This window comes from Ranitomeya variabilis, chromosome 3 (genome assembly GCF_051348905.1).
Source record: "Ranitomeya variabilis isolate aRanVar5 chromosome 3, aRanVar5.hap1, whole genome shotgun sequence".
NCBI lineage: Eukaryota > Metazoa > Chordata > Amphibia > Anura > Dendrobatidae > Ranitomeya > Ranitomeya variabilis.
In genome coordinates, this window is record NC_135234.1 from 723297492 (window position 1) to 723315085 (window position 17594).

The 17594-nt window shown below is 41.2% G+C and overlaps 1 protein-coding gene across 3 annotated transcripts in view; it reads right to left on the reverse strand.

The window, feature by feature from the left end:
- PSPC1 (paraspeckle component 1) overlaps nt 1–17594 on the reverse strand; it is a 133310-nt gene that overhangs the window by 55627 nt on the left and 60089 nt on the right. Inside the window, exon 7 of one of the 3 annotated variants that reach the window (XM_077298360.1) lies at nt 5047–5104. The exons of 1 other annotated variant lie outside the window; for it this stretch is intronic. In XM_077298360.1, the coding sequence (XP_077154475.1) occupies nt 5047–5104 (58 nt within the window). Of the gene's footprint in view, nt 1–5046; nt 5105–8730; nt 9040–17594 lie in introns of those variants that run through there. One more of the 3 variants, XM_077298361.1, reaches the window with a different exon arrangement.

The following is a 17594-nucleotide window of genomic DNA, read 5'->3' on the forward strand; positions in this document are numbered from 1 at the left end:
CAGAGAAAAGAATTTTCTACGTCATTGGAATCAGGGTCTCTGAACCTACATCATACTGCTCTCAGATGAAGTAGCAAAAACATGATGACAGGTCCCGTTTATAAAGATCTTTTATTTTTCTATAAATTATAGGGGCTGCATCAATAGACTGTGCAAACCAGCAGCTCTGAAAGGCATAGCTCATCAGGGAAAGGGCTCCGCTTCTGGCTGACCCCATCACAGAGCGGAAAAGGGGGCTCCACCCAAAATTAACTGTTCTGTTTGCACGTGGTTAGTCAGGAGCCGAGCGCTTCTTCCTGAAAAGCTGCATGTTATAGGGTATGTTCACAAGTGGCGCTCTTTCAGCTGCGTTTTTTTTCTCCTGCTGCAAAAACGCTGCATTTTACAGTACCAGCAAAGTAAATGAGATTTCAAAAGTCTCATTCACAGGCTTTTTGTATGTATGTATGTATATATATATATATATATATATATATATATATATATATATATATATATACATATATATACACATATACATATATATATACACAAATCTGTCACATGTCAATTCTTTCAGAGTTTTGCAGCACTTTCTCATCCATTCTAATAAATAGGAAATAAACGCAGGTTTTTCCAGCCAATAATCTGGTATTCATTGCAGAAATAAACACTGCAAAAATGCTACGTGTGAACAAACCCATAGAAATACGTTGAGAGACATGTTAAGTAGTACCAATTAAAAAAATAAAAATAATAGCTACTCTTTCAAAACTTAATTTTTAATTATAAAAAGCCAATTTAAAAGGGTTATTCCCGTTCATTTAATATTAGGCCCCAATTTCAGTTTTTAAAAGTCAACAATTCACCCTGTACTCGCCCTCACCAGGTCCATCAGCAAGCGTCCGCCACTGCTCCTGATGTATTGCGCTAGAAGAGGCGTTGGAATCACACTGACAGCCAATCAGTGAGCTCAGTCTCTCTGCCAGTGGAGACGGACAGCCCTCTTCAGAGCCACGGAGCTCATCGATTGGCTCCAGTGCTGTTGTGATGCCACCAATGCCAGACACCGTGAGCAGCAGTAGACTGGTAGGTGGCTCTAACAATGCTAGTACAGCACAGTTTGTTCTTTTTTTTTGAAAGGGAACAATCCCTTTAATTTTGTGCAAGGATTAAAAGTAATTTGTAATTTCAAAACACTTGACGCCAGACTCATGTCAGTAGTTTTGGTCAGAGGTTATTAGCCGAGTGCTGCTCTCCTCGGTTATTGAATTCTAACAAGAGAGTTTTCTTTTTTGGAGAAGAGCACCCCTAAGTTAAGCTTTTCTCCCCCTTAGGACGGATTCACACATCAGACTGTCAAGATCCAGAATGGTCAAAGGTCTCAGGACCCGAACACGATGGCCTTGTATAAACCTGAGGTTGTGAAGTTTGGCTAGGTAGACCAACAGCCAGTCCGAGCATGGCGGACGGTGACACACAGTGTGCGAATCCAGAATAGATTTGGCTTCATATCTGTTGTGTTTTTGGAAACAAAGGGAATCTTTCACCTCATTTTTCGCATATAAGCTGCGGCCACCGCCATCAGGGGCTTATATACAGCATTCTGTAATGCTGTAGATAAGCCCCCGATGTAACCTGAAAGGTAAGAAAAACAAGTTAGATTATACTCACCTGGGGGGGCGGTCCCGGTTCGGTTCCGATGGGCATCGCGGGTCTGGGGCCTCCCATCTTCATGCGATGACGTCCTCTTCCTTGCTTCTGTTGCTGGGCCTCTCTGACCTTTCCCAGCACCTGCACACTTCAGTACTTTGCTCTGCCCTCAACAGGGCAGAGAATTACGCCTGCACAGGAGCCGCGACAGAAGCGAGGACATCATCGCATGAAGATGGGAGGCGCTGGACCCGGACCTGTGACGCCCATCGGACTCGATCCATCCCTGGGTGAGCAAAATCTAACTTGTTTTTCTTATCTTTCAGGTTACATGGAGGGGCTTAACTACAGAATGCTGTAGATAAGCCCCTGATGGCGGTGGCCACAGCTTATATGCGAAAAATGAGGCGCCAGATTCCCTTTAATCTACATTTTAAACCCTACTGCAAAGTGGATGTGTCTTATTCCACAGCCAGGAACAATAAAATTCAATGTGCAGTGGATTAAATGGATTAGAGTCGACTCCACTGGCTGCAAGAAGTCAAGAAATCTATTACTATATAAAGTCCACTATATGAATAGGAGATGTGCTTAGAAATTTGATAAGATATGTGGAAGGTGGTCAGCAATACCCGGCACAGTATACTGTATATTCAGCTCTATCATGTCTCCATAAGGTGTTGACATATCGGGAAAAGGGGGTGGACAGCCATGGGGGCCGGTATGATTGGGTAGGGTGTATCAGGATGTATGCATGTTCTATGCTATTCACAATATTGAGTCTGAGGTATGTAATGGTGCATGTAGCAAGGTAAGATTGTAGTTAAATCATAAAAAATAACTTTTAATTATATCTATTAAAAGAGCCCTCAGGCCCAAAGGACAAACGTAGAAACCAAAAGCATAACACAATATACAAATACTGTCAGACGCTCCTACCGAGCGCTGCAAAGCTCTAGTACGGTGAACAAAAAAACCGTCTGAAACACATCTGGAGAATTCCTAATGAGGGAGGGTACGATTAATGTTGGGATGAAAACCGGAAGAATGAGGCTTTGAATGGGCACGCAGAGGGCCTCGTCATATGTACGGGCATCTCGAACCATCCCACTCTACGCTGTGAAGCAAGGAACTTACATCTCGGGTGAGATCGTTCCTTTATATATTTAGGCACAAATTGTTGTCTGCTTCTATTTTGACCTGCTATGATGTGAAGCTCATAGGTTATGCAGGGTGTAGGAGAAGCAGTAAAAATACCTAATGATACTGTGTTATATGGTGTAAGCTTCCAAAAGAAAAGGTGTCTTTTGTTCACCGTGCTAGAGCTCTGCAGCGCTCGGTAGGAGCGTCTGACAGTATTTGTATATTGTGTGTTATGCTTTTGGTTTCTACGTTTGTCCTTTGGGCCTGAGGGCTCTTTTAATAGATATAATTAAAAGTTATTTTTTATGATTTAACTACAATCTTACCTTGCTACATGCACTTTTGAACTGATTGGTGATACTATTTGACTAGGTTTGTAAAGTACGTTATGGACATGAAGACACTCAGGTCTTGAAGTGTTCAACCCCTTCACCCTGAGCAATTTTCCGTGTTTTTTTTTTTTTTCTCCGCTCCCCTTCTTCCCAGAGCCATAACTTTTTTATTTTGTTGTACTTTTGACTAGAAATGAGCGATTATCTGCGTCTCTCTCCTTATTCAGCAAGCTATAGCGCTTACCGAATAAGCTGCAGAGGATACCCGGCTACCTGGAGCGCTCCTGCTGTTCGGCACCGCAGCTGCACGTGTAATTCTTTTTAGATTGATAGATCAGGCGTTTCTGAACGCAATGATACAAAGTGTCTATTTAACATTTTTTAATTGTTTCATTCTGAATGGGGGAATTTGTTAAAACATTTTTTTTCCACTTTTTACTGGCTTCAATAGTCTCCTTAGGAGACTTGACGCTGCGATCTTCTGAGAGCATAGCAGGGCTTCACTGATATCCATAGCAGAAATGCTCATTTGCTTTGAACGCCAGCCACTGAGAGGCGCTCACAGCAGATCAGCAATGACAACCATGGTTGTCTTGCCAACCCATTGGCACCCCGCGATCATGTGGCAGGGGTCCCGATGGGCAGAGTTAGTAGTGCTTCTGGCACGATCATGCCAAATGCAGCTCTCAGAAATTGTCTGCAGCATTTACCATATTAATAGCCGTGGGTGGATCACAATTCCACCCATCAACTCAGCTGGCGTGTGCCGGAAAAGATGCAGGCTCAGCACCGGAGCCCAAATCAAAGGGAGAGACAATATATGATGTATAAATACACGTCATATGCGGTGAAGACGTTAAATGACCTTCCATCTTCTTATTGAGATTTCAATGTACATGGACTATGCTTATTACATCATTTGATTCTAATGGTCAAAAATAAAAATTGAAAGTGTACCTGCGGCTTTAATTAAATTTTCAGAACAAGGAGTCATATCTATATACAAGCACATCTTCTATCCATTATGTGACTTTTACCCTACATTTTTCATCATTTCCCTTTTGCAAGATCTCGCTCTAATTTTCAGCTATCACAAACTAAATGATTACCAAGCTGGTGGGTGAAGTCTAGCTGCTATGATGTCTTTCATACATCTCTGCTTCTCACTCTATAGCACACAGAGAGAAGCTGCATCAGCAAAGATGGCATCATACAGCAGGACTGAGCTGTGTGGCTGTGAATCCAGCACTGAAGTGAAATACATTTTCTCAATACTATAGCAGGATAATAGGCTATGTAACACTTACACATCACATTATGCAGGCAGTGGGTCTAGCTTAATTGGTTTGAGCTGTTTTTCAGTAGCAGGGGAAGGGATGAAGTGGCTCATAAGTGCAGAAAGGAGTAGATTTCTCTTATAAAATATATTACAAAGTTTCTTACATTTGCTTGCATTATTAATTTATCCAAAGTTTTTTTAAATGACTGTCATAATTTAATCTGTGTTTTAGTATTGCTGAAAAAACTTCCTGAATAAGATATGGATTTTAAATAACCGTGTAACTGGAAGTTTTAATATTTATGATGAATGACATACACATAGCACATGTAAAGAAATAGGTTCTGCAGCAATACTTCCTGGTTTATTCATATTTGTGCACAAAAGCACAATCAATAGTAGATCTTATGAAAGAATCAAGAAAACAAAAAAGTATATATTTATATCACAATGAAACAAAGCCTATCACCATAAAAGTCTCAATTTAATTTTAAAGTGCTATTGTTACACAAAAATAATTAAAATATAAACTCTGCTACAATACAAACCAATACAGAATAGTACAAGTACTAAAAAAAAATTAAAAGTGTAATCTAAAATGTTAAATAATGGGTTGTGTGGTCAAAAAAAAATAAATGGATTTTTAGGAAAAATCCCTACCTCCCATGTTTATTGCTCCACGAACGCCCATATCACCCATTCTCATATCCTGTTCTCTCTGAAAATAAACATAGTTTTTGTAGTCAACCTAATCAAAATTAAATAAAAAAAAAAATGTGTAGGGGACAATAGTATAACATTACTGTTTAGTATGGAATTTTAGCGCCATCATGCATGAAAAAAAAAAAAAAAAAAAATCTCAAGTCACGTATGCTAAAAGTAATCCTTGCTGGGAATAAAGATAAAATTATAAAAGTAATACAAAAATATAAAAAAGGTGGTATTTGACAACAAGAGCAATTTGATAGGACAATTACATTTCCCTTTATCAAACAGCAGGATATTGAAATCGCTTTACTAGGCACTAGTGATGAGCGAACGTGCTCAGATAAAGTGTTATCCGCCATGCTCGGGTGCTAATCGAGTGACTTCGGTGTGCTCGAAAAATATGTTCGAGACCCCGCGGCTGCATGTCTCATGGCTGTCGAAGAGCCGCGGGGACATGAGCATACTTTTCGAGGACACCGAAGGCACTCTGTTACTACCTGAGCATGGCGGATAACACTGAGCACAGTCGCTCATCATTACTAGGCACAAATCTACATTCGGACTGCAGGCACAGGGTTTCCAGGGTTATAGATTAAGAATAAAAATATTTAGTATTAAATACATGTGATTCTAGGATTAATTTGCAGATTATAGACATAGCATTTAAAAGTTTCAGAAATTGGTTAGGATACTTGTAAAACGAACACACGTCTGTCTCACTGTGCTGAAAAAGTAAAACAGATTTTGCTACTACAAAGAAATGTACATTAAAAGGTAATAGGACCATTACAACCAAACTCAACAAAAATGGTAGGAAAATCAAAGGCAGAAATGCACAGCATATGTACTACAGTGTGAACTGAGTCATTTCAAATATTTAGTGAGCGGACGTTACACTTCTCTTTGATTCCATTATTTTTTCCTGTAATTAAAATGAGAACCTCACGAGCCATTAGATGATGGATTCAGAGTCATTCATTGCTTCTTGGTAACAATGGAAGACCAGAGGAAAATGCAAACACATTCTTTAGATTCAAAACATAGAATAACATAACATAGCTGTCAAAACGGTTTCGGTACTCCCTTACACAAAAAAAATAAATAAATAACTTAAGAAGTGACATCTTTATTGTTAGGCCCTTTGTTCTTTTTTTGCTATTTAGAAATGGTTCACCTTTATAAAGTAAAAAAGGACAATTTTTACACAACAGTTTCCACAGATACCCAACAACCTGATTTCCGCACCGCTGCAGAGTTTTAGACAGAGCAGGAGGTAGGAGTAGGAGGTTTGGCGATTTGCAAGTAGTTAAAGGGGTTCTCCCACAAACAAATGTTCATTTTAATCAATAGATCTTGGAAGAATAAATTTCCACAATTGGATGTGTTTAAATAAAATGTCCCTGTGCTGAGAGAATCTTATAAATGTGTCCCTGCTGTGTACTGTGTAATGGCTGTGTCTGGGAGATATGGTCTGATCATATCACATCTCCTGGGCGGCGGGACATAGAGTATAAAGACAGGCCTGTTTTTAAACCATGTTTTACTTCAAAGAAAGAATCATTTGCGATCCATAATGTCTATTCTCTCTTGTGTCATCCCCTGCCCAGTAGTTATGGTATGATCAGACCATGTCCCTGTACGGTCAGACACGGCCATTACACAGTACAATAGCAGGGGCACATTTATAAGATTATCTCAGCACAGGAATATTTTTACACACATCCAATTGTTGAACTTATTACTCTATGTAACAAATTTCTTTTGTTACACTGGGTACAAAGTGTGTTTTTCTAACCCTTTATGCCTAAAACAAATAGAAAAGAGTTGTTCAACAAAAACTTTGCTTCTGTGATTAGGACAATGAAATTTTGAAATTTGTTTTCAGGGAAATTCTCGATTCGTATTCAATACTGAGTAGTCTTCTAAAATACGATTGAACTGCTAGAATTATGCCGAAGTTTCTACAATTTTCCAGAAGTATCTAGAAACTTCTAGGACTGTTCAATAGTAGTCATACAAGTATAAAAGCACAGGAGACTCGAACCAACATTACGGTTTAGGTTATTGCGGAGTAAGAGGAAAAACGAATCGTAGATAAAGAGCAATTATTTGTTTTTGATGGCATCATGAGGTTGTTTGCGCCCAGCAGATGCATTTTGCTACGTCTGTGGACAATTTATGAAGAGGAGCGAGAAAGTATTCTGTGAAAGCATGTCGTATGATGTGCGAGGTGTTCAAGGCATATTTTGGCATGCCTGTTGGGGATCAAGACAAGTCCTGGGCACCTCATTTCACATGCGAATATTGCAAGAAAACTCTTGAAGGTAAGGTGCACAATTGCTGCTGGTTTAGATGGCAGTGCCTTATTTTCTAGAATAATCTAGATCTAGTACAGTTTCATGCACCATAAAACCTTCTCTGTAGTATTAAAACGTCAGGCGCCACCTGAATGTACAGTAATTCATTTAAAACAGTATTTCTGACACAAACAGTAAAGACGACCATGTAATCATGATTAATGCCATTTACAACCCACATGCTGGCACCGTTACGTTTCGGTCTTCCAGTCCACAGTAATTGCCTGCAATTACATTTCTATATCTAGCACTACTGTTGGTATTGACCAGCGACCTACTGCTTTTCATCCTAAAATCTGACTGCAGAAGAATGTGGTCCACTGAAGGAACAAAACAATACACTATCAATTAATACACATCACTTAGTATCAACAGTGCAGGGTCACCTTCGCCATTTATCCAATGAGTGGGATGCTACCTGGCACCAGCACTTGTTGGGCGTACTGCCATTTATCTATTTATTAGTATTTCTGGCGCAAGCTGAATCGTCAAGACTTATTTAGCCATGTCTCTATGATGAATCCGTTTTCACAAATCTGTCGAATGTGGGCACAAATCAAGAGGATCTGAAAAACGGCTGAAATCTTTTATAACTACAGCACGTCACACGATTTTTTTACCCTCTCGTTTGATGAACGGTGTCAAAAGGACACGGTGGTATTCCAGAACGATGTCCATTTATCTGCATATCCATAAAAAGTAAGTATGGTAAATAAATGCATCCTTCCTAACAAAAGGCCTTCAGAGGACCAGACTGCATTGAGTCAAGTATTATTTCTAAAAACTTCATCCAACTAAACACAAAAAGGAGAAGAGCCGGGACATCAGAAGATATAACTCTTCGCAATTAACTTATTCTCCAGCAATAACTCAGTCGAAAGATATATTTCTTCTCCTGTTACACACTTTTCCAGCAGCTCCAGAATGCATCATAACATTACCGCTCCTCTGTCAGTTGAGACAGGTCTCGGGAGCTGTGTTTCTTTAGACTGCAGCAAGTCATGACACGTGATTAGGGCCATTTCAATACATTCTTGGAGCACCCCTTTAAAATGGTATCATATTTCCAGACTAAAGGCCCCACAAACAGACTCCCCATACCCGCCGACAGTTTCACCTGTACCTGTCTTAAGGCCTAATTTAGAAGTTTGTATTATCCTTATGAGGCTGTTGGTTTATGTCAGGACACCTGCACTTGGTCTAGCCACTGCGGTCCGCACTGGGATTATGAAAAGCAGGCGTTTGGATGCAGCCTAAGACTTGATAGTCAAAAGAAAAATACGCTTCCCATGCTTTTATTATCAATTTACAAGTACATGTGAAAACGATTAGTCACAATCGTAAAACATTTAAAAAAATTACATTTAAATAAAGAAAAAAAAAAAAAAGCAACACAAAATACACGTTACAGTTCTTAAGGTAACACTAGAGAACTAAAGTCCAGATAAGATTTGAGATATCGATGTTATTGAGCCATTAAAGCTGTTAGGTTGCGGCTTCCCTTTTGTTTGTCTTTTTTGCTGTGTTTTCTTCCCCCTCGTCTTGTCCCCCTCGTCTTCTTCTTCTTAATTCCCATTGTTGTGTGAATCTTAAAAAATTATAATTAAATTTGTTTTACCACACACAAAATCACTTGATTTCAGATACAGAGACATTTGGCAAGTCATACTCTCATATTAGCACTTTATTGATTTATGTGAACGCTGTCATATGCGGTTTATTATTATTATTCAATCAGGAAATGGTGTTTGAGATTTATCTGCAGCTATAAATTTTTCTCCTTGGCCCCCTGTTCACACCCAGTCTTTGCTTGAGAATTTTCCCTTGTTTTAAATTCCACATTAATTTTTTTAAATAATTTTTGAATAAAATAATATAATTTTAGTAAATACTTTTGCCTATGCCTCTTTAACCCTGTTGTGCACATATGGGATTTTGCTTATTATTTGGAATTAGTTTTTAAAATCTGGACATTTAAAAATAAAAATATTTCATACAATGGCCACTATTATCGTCACTGCTTTATTTAGAAAATAGCTTATTTGGATGGTAGAATCAAAAAGTAAAACACTTAAGGTTTGTTTACACAACAACATTTTTTGTACCTAACAAAAACTGATACCAAACAGTACGAGGACAGAACAATAGTTTATGATTTTTGCCCTCATACAGCACACATTTGTTGGCAGCACCATTACATGGGGAGATATACTGCCGAATGAGGAGATGACCCAGGGTAATGGCCGTGCATGCGCAAAAAAACTCAGGCAGAGGAGGCAGGGGTCAAGGAGGGAAGAGTGATCAGTCCTCCAGAGATTGCTGGCAGGCGGGGAAATAGGAAGAACAGGAGAGCTGAAAGTGCAGGGTCCACCTACCTACTTTAACGGCTGGATATCTCCACAATCACACAATAAAATACTACAAACAAGGTGTGGATTTCATAAGCATTAAAGGCCCTTTTTACACACTGCTAGGACAACCCCTTCTCAAACAATGTTTAAAATAAAAACACTCATACTCCCCTCCCTTGCTGGCGCCATTCCAGAGGTGTCGGCACTCGCGCTACTAAGGGTACCGTTACACAAAACGATTTACCAACGATCACGACCAGCGATACGACCTGGCCGTGATCGTTGGTAAGTCGTTGTGTGGTCGCTGGAGAGCTGTCACACAGACAGCTCTCGAGCGACCAACGATGCCGAAGTCCCCAGGTAACCAGGGTAAACATCGGGTTACTAAGCGCAGGGCCGCGCTTAGTAACCCGATGTTTACCCTGGTTACCATCGTAAACGTAAAAAAAAAACCACAGTACATACTCACATTCCGGTGTCCGTCAGGTCCCTCGCCGCCTGCTTCCCGCACTGACTGAGTGCCGGCCGTAAAGCACAGCACAGCGGTGACGTCACCGCTGTGCTCTGCTTTTACTTTACGGCCGGCGCTCACAGTCAGTGCGGGAATCAGACGGCGAGGGACCTGACGGACACCGGAATGTGAGTGTGTACTGTGGGTTTTTTTTTACGTTTACGATGGTAACCAGGGTAAACATCAGGTTACTAAGCGCGGCCCTGCGCTTAGTAACCCGATGTTTACCCTGGTTACAAGCAAACGCATCGCTGGATCGGTGTCACACACAACGATCCAGCGATGGCAGCGGGAGATCCAGCGACGAAATAAAGTTCCAAACGATCTGCTACGACGTACGATTCTCAGCAGGGTCCCTGATCGCTGCTGCGTGTCAGACACAGCGATATCGTATGGATATCGCTGGAACGTCACGGATCGTGCCGTCGTAGCGACAAAAGTGCCACTGTGAGATGGTACCCTAAGGCTCATGTGAGGTTATGAGACACAAGCCCTGCGCCACGGTCCCCACCTACATGCCAGTCACACTTCTTGATTACTCACATGCCTGAAGTCGGGGACAGTAGTGCCAGCGCAGATGGGGGCGCATGGCTCACTTGTCAAAATGATGTGAGCCCCGGAAGACAGAGTGCCAACGTCGTTGGAACGGCGCTGGCACGAGAGGAGAGTATGGGTGTTTTTATTTCAATGGGGACAAAAATTCAGAGTGAGAAGGGGTTGTCCTAGCAGTGGGGTCTAAATATCCTAATGAACGTTCCCTTCTAAGGAGGTTTCCAGGTGTAATAGTTTTTAATGGTTAAGGGCCTGCTCTAGGTGAAAATACCGGTAATACATTTGCATGTAAGGCTGAATTCACCTGACCTCTTTTGCAATTGCTGACCCAACCTAAACTAATAGCCTCAAAGCCAACAGGCTGTTTGGGTCAAGAGACTCATGGTCGAGCTGACCATTGTAGGCCCAAACATGGAACATAAAATATGTTTGTATGACTGCACCCTTACTCATCCTCTCCTGCTCCAGAAGTGATGTCAAGTCTACAATGCACATGACCGCTGCTGCGGTAGCGGCAACAAGATCATAAGTCGTGATGCCACCTCTACAGACTATCAAAGATGGAAGCAACAACAGAGAAGTGCTGCTAGATCAAGAAGTAGGCAAATAGTAGCTGAGATTATGTCCACCTATAGCAAATCTATTGTCATAAAAAAAAAAAAAAAAAAGGGAACAAGAACCTAAAGTTGACCTCTAAGCAATTAAGGACCCTTCTCACAGTAGATATTAATGTTACGAGTGCAGGAGAAAACTGAACAATGGTGAGCATGGTAGGATTGCACAGAAAAAGGAACTGCTCTCCATAACAAACATTGGTGCCTGTCTGCAGTTCGCTAAAGATCACCCGGACAAGCCATAAGGTTTTGTGGAAGTATAAGACCAAAATTGTTTGGTTTAACTTAGAATAGTTATGCGTGGAGTTAATAAAAGAAAAAACAAAACTGTATTGCAGCGTAAAAAAACTCATATCTGTAAAACATGGTGGTAGTAGTATCATAGTATGGGCCCATTTAGCTGCATCTGAACCAGGATGGCTTGTTATCATTAAAAGAGTCGCCCACCACTAGGAGCAGCCAGCCGCAGCTCTGACTTCCTCTTGAACACTTACTTGACCACCGGAGATGGGGAAAGTGAAGTCGGCGCTGATTGGGCGCAGTGAACACCGGGAGCGTGAGTGCCGACACGACTTGAACAGCATAGGCACGGGGAGGTGAGTGTAAGTGTTTTTATTTTAAATGAGGGCTAACACTCAGATTTAGAAGGGGTTGTCCTAGAAGTGGACAATCCCTACAAAGAATCAAACAATTCTGAATTTCATCAGCAAATTCTAAAAGAAAATGCCAGGACATCAGTCTATGAGATGAATCTGAAGAGAACATGGGTCATGTAGTAACAAGCACACAATTCATTCTACACAGGAATGGTTAAAGAAAGAATAAAAGTTAAAGTTTTGAAATGGCCAAGTCAAAGTCCTGACCTTAATACCTTAGGAATGTTGTGAAAGGACCTGAAGAAAGCAGATAATGGGAGAAAAGCAGAAAGCAGAAGAAAGCAGATAATGGGAGAATACCCACCAACATATTAGAACTGAAGCTTTTGGAGGGAGGAATGGGCTACAGTTCCTCCAATCCAATGTGTAGGACTAACCGAATACCGGAAACTTTTAGATGCAGTTATTGCTGCTCAAGAGCATCACACCAGATAATGAAACCAAAAGTTCACATACTTTTGCCACTAACATAAATGCGATATTGGATCACTCTCCTGATTTAAAGAAAATGACGAAGAAATTTTTTTGACCTTTAACATTTTATTTATTTATTTATTTTAAAAAGGGTACCTGTAATTCAATTAATGCTGCCCAAACTTTGGCCAGCATGAATTAGAGCCTGGCTGCACAATTACAGCCAGGTATGTTTTGTCTCTGAAAAGTCACAGAATTGTACACACGGAAGAAACCTGTCAATCAACTAGAATATTGAGGGAAGATGCCGCCCAGGGGTGGTATCGGACTAGTCATGCCTCTAACTATAGTCCACGGCTGGTGGTTTAAGCATCAGGGCTTTTCAGAGTGACAATATACCTGGCTGATTCATGCAGATCGTGGTTTGAGCAGTACGAATTGATTGACAGGTTCCCTTTAAACCTTTCTACTGTATGTACTTTAACACGCTTGAACCTACGTGCGCAAACTGGACATAGCAGTAATCATTAACTTTTACCAGTCGTTAAGTGTTTTGTCAAAACAGCCCTAAAACAAAACACTCTGCCTCATAAGTAAAGGTGCTGCTTATAGTAAAAGGACATACAATGGTTTTTCATTGAAACAAAAATTATTTTGCCACAGGAAACCTGCCAAGTCCTGGAGATAAATCACATTTAAATCCTGCCTTACTAGAAAAACGGCTATAAGGAGAAAATGAACTGGTCCTCCCTGCAGCTGCTTCACTATCAGTGATATGAGCGGTGCAGGAAGTTATTACAGTCAGACCTCACTATACTGCCGAGAGCAGCTCAATCACTCCCCTGCACTATGACTGACAGCCTGCTCTGCAGCGTTTGTGTGAATAGTTGAGTTACTAGGACTTATTTCCATGTCGAAAGTTATAATTTTTTTGCTGCAATTTTTCAACGAAGACCAAACTTTTCGAACAGTGGATGGTTGTATAGCTGGGTCCCACTGGATGCTGCCAGTTTTGAGCTGGTGACACTGCTGTACATCTTCCAATTTCAGAGAGAAGCAAGCCTCATGCGTCTTTCATCAGCTGTCTCTTTGGCCGGCCACAGCATCTATAGTCCTCAACGTTCTCCATTTTTTGGTGTCCTCAATGGCGAGAAATCTTGATAGATACTTTATCCATCATGCAGTGCCATCAGGGAGGCATCTAATCAGCTGCAAATTTAATCTGCAGCAATACAACAAACCTAAACAGACAGTCAAGGTCATCAAGAACCATCTTCAGAGTAAAGAACAAGGAGTCCTGGAAGTGATGATATGGTCCCACAGAGCCCTGATCTTAATATCATCATGAAAAAGGACTTGCACAAGTCTAAATCCACAGAAGATCTGTGGTCAGGTCTCCAAGATGTTTACATTCACAGAAGATCTGTGGTCGGGTCTCCAAGATGTTTGGAACAAACTTCCTGGTGACTTCCTTCAAAAACTGTGTAAAGTGTACCCTGAAGAATTAATGCTTTGCAGTGGTTTTGAATGCAAAAAACGGTCACAACAAACATAGATTTATCATTTTTGTTCACTTTGCATTTTGTTAATTGATAAAAATAAAATGTGAACACTTAAAATTTTTGAAAAATTTGCAGAGTTTTTTCACCACACATACCTAAAACTTCTGAACAACACTGCAAGTAATGAACACACACCCAGAAAGTAAGTGATCAGACTATCACCATTTTCTAATGATACAATGGGACATTCTGATGTTGACAAGCCCCTTACAGGCATTCCTGATAGTGGACAGGAGACAGCTAGAGACAAGTGAACGAGCTTGGATAACGTGTTATCAGAGCATGCTCGGGTGTTATCCGAGTATCTTTGGCGTCCTTGAATAATAATTTGAGTCCCCATGGCTTTTAGGCAATCCATGCATGTGTTACTACTGCCTAACAGCAGCGAATCATGCAGCCGCAAGGACTCGAACATATTATTTGAGCATGCCCAATATACTCGGAAAACACCTGAGCATGCCAGATAAGATATCCAAGCACGTTCGCTCATCACTAGTGACAGCTAAGCAACTGACACGTTTGAGACCACGAAGCTCCATACAAAACCAGCTTGCTGTTTGTGCTCTGAAATCCATCATCGCTAGCAATAACTTTTGCAGCAAACTCTGCGTGCATAGCTCTTCTGTGAGTCAGACCAAACAGTCTTGCCTTCGCTCCACACTTTTATAAATGGGGTTTCGATGACCATGACACTGTTCCTGGTTTTACTGGTTGTATCTCCTTGAACCACTTTGGGTAGCAGCTGACCATTGCATACAGGGAGCCCCACACACGATCTCAGCTTCATCTGAGTATGAGCAGCCCAAGCCCATCTGGGGTGCCGGCGCCAGCACTCGTGTGACATAGGAGCGCCCAGAGATCTGGTGCTGGAATTATTTTACACAGGAGACTGCAATATTTAGATGAGAGTTCTCCAAGTAGCGGACAACCCCTTTAATCACAGCTACTTTTACCCTTTATAAGCAACAAGTTTTACATACAAAGATGTTTAGCTTCACAATCATTAATAATCTACAGGGTGGGCCATTTATATGGATACATCTAAATAAAATGGGAATAGTTGTTGATATCAACTTCCTGTTTGTGGCACATTAGTATATGGGAGGGGGAAAACTTTTCAAGATGGGTGGTGACTATGGCGGCCATTTTGAAGTTGGCCATTTTGGATCCAACTTTATTTTTTCAATGGGAAGAGGGTCATGTGACACATCAAACTTATTGAGAATTTAACAAGAAAAACAATGGTGTGCTTGGTTTTAACGTAACTTTATTCTTTCATTAGTTATTTAGAAGTTTATGATCACTTATAAAATGTGCTCAAAGTGCTGCCCATTGTGTTGGATTGTCAATGCAACCCTCTTCTCCCACTCGTGACACACTGATAGCAACACCGCATAAGAAATGCTAGCACAGGCTTCCAGTATCCGTTGTTTCTGATGCTGCACATCTCATATCTTCACAGCATAGACAATTGCCTTCAGATGACCCCAAAGATAAAAGTCTGAGGGTCAGATCGGGAGATCTTGGTGGCCATTCAACTGGCCCACGACGACCAATCCACTTTCCAGGAAACTGTTCATGTAGGAATGCTCGGACCTGACACTCATAGTGTGGTGGTGCACCATCTTACTGGAAAAACTCAGGGAACGTGCCATCTTCAGTGCATAAAGAGGGCAACACATTATCATGTAGCAATTTCAGATATCCAGTGGGCATAGAGGTTTCCATTCATGAAGAATGGCCCCACTCTCTTTGTACCCCATATACCACACCATGTGGAGATATGAGATGTGCAGCATCTGAAACAACGGATACTGGAAGCCTGTGCTAACATTTCTTCTATGGTGTTGCTATCAGTGGGAGAAGAGGGTTGCATTGACAATCCAACACAATGGGCAGCACTTTAAACACATTTTATAAGTGGTCATAAACTTGTAAATAACTCATGAAAGAGTAAAGTTACATTGTTTCTTGTGAAATTCTTAATAAGTTTGATGTGTCACATGACCCTCGTCCCATTGAAAAAAATTAAGTTGGATCCAAAATGGCTGACTTCAAAATGGCCACCATGGTCACCACCCATCTTGAAAAGTTTTCCCCCTCCCATATACTAATGAGCCACAAACAGGAAGTTGATACCACCCAACCATTCACATTTTATTTAGATGTACCCATATAAATGGCCCACCCTGTAGAATAAAAAAACGTGTAAGAGGAAACAACCAGTTTTATGACATTTCGATAACATTGCTGGATATACAGTTGTGCTCAAAAGTTTACATATCTCAGCAGAATTTTTGCTTTGTTGGCCTTTTTTCAGAGAATATGAATGAGAACACCAAAACTTTTTCTCCACTCATGATTAGTGGTTGGGTGAAGCCATTTATTGTCAAACTGCAGGTTTAGACAACAGAAAATAGGGAAAAAATTATTTCATACTACATTTGTATACATACTTTAATAAGTCCCTGGTGACAAAGTTGTGGAGGGATTCATGTCACTAACATCTGTGGTCTGGGGTTGTGCCCCTGGGGTAATGTTTTATTCCAAAATGACGATGTTGGGAATCAAACGTGTTGGTCCAGTACATAGTATATTGTGGGAAGGGGTGGTTGGAACAACAAATAAAGGGCATTGTAGAGTGTCGCCAATACAGTTTACATTAGCTGTCTTCTACCAAAGTTCTTTTGTGCTCTATGAACATTTATTATGGAATCGGCTCTGTGCTTGGTGTTACTTATGTAATGCCTTTCATTTATACCATTACACTTATTTATCCAGTTGTACACCTTAATTGAAGCTGCTGCAGCTCAGCTACATATTTTGTATCAAGTAGCGGAGCGCTGCATGGATTTACACATAGGCCTGGCCAAAAAAAGGGCTGCAACAAATGAGAAGTACCAGGAAATGAAGGGGGCGTCTTCCGTTCTCGGGATGGGGGGGTGGTTGTTCAAGACTCAGGGGAGGCCGGGGGTTGTTCCCGAGTCAGGGAGGTAGCCAGCTCCTCTCCTGCTAAGTGTAAGTCAACTTGTTAGCTATATGTGGGACAATTCTGTTTCTTCATCCTGTCCACTGAAGATTCTGACTATTGCCCCTTGTGTGGCCAGCTTTCCCCGACCTGCCCGCGCACCAGTGTGGCTCCGTCTCTCCCGCTCAGCACTGATCACAGATTGGTATTGCCGAGGTGAGAGAACTACACAGCCGCATAGTTTTCTCAGTTATCAGAGCACAGCACTTTATGGATGCTCTGCCAGGTGATTTAGACTAGGATTACACTGGGAATTTGGCAACGACACCTGTCGTGCGGACAAAGTTAGCTAGGGGCTGTTGCTTCATGGCAAGCCAATACAAGTGAATGGGGTCTCACTGCGACCCAGAGGGTACACTGACCACAAAAAAATATAACCAGATTGGACTTCTTGCAACTTGCTTGTCGCAATCGCAGTACCCTCGGGATAACAATGTGATCCCATCCACTTGTAT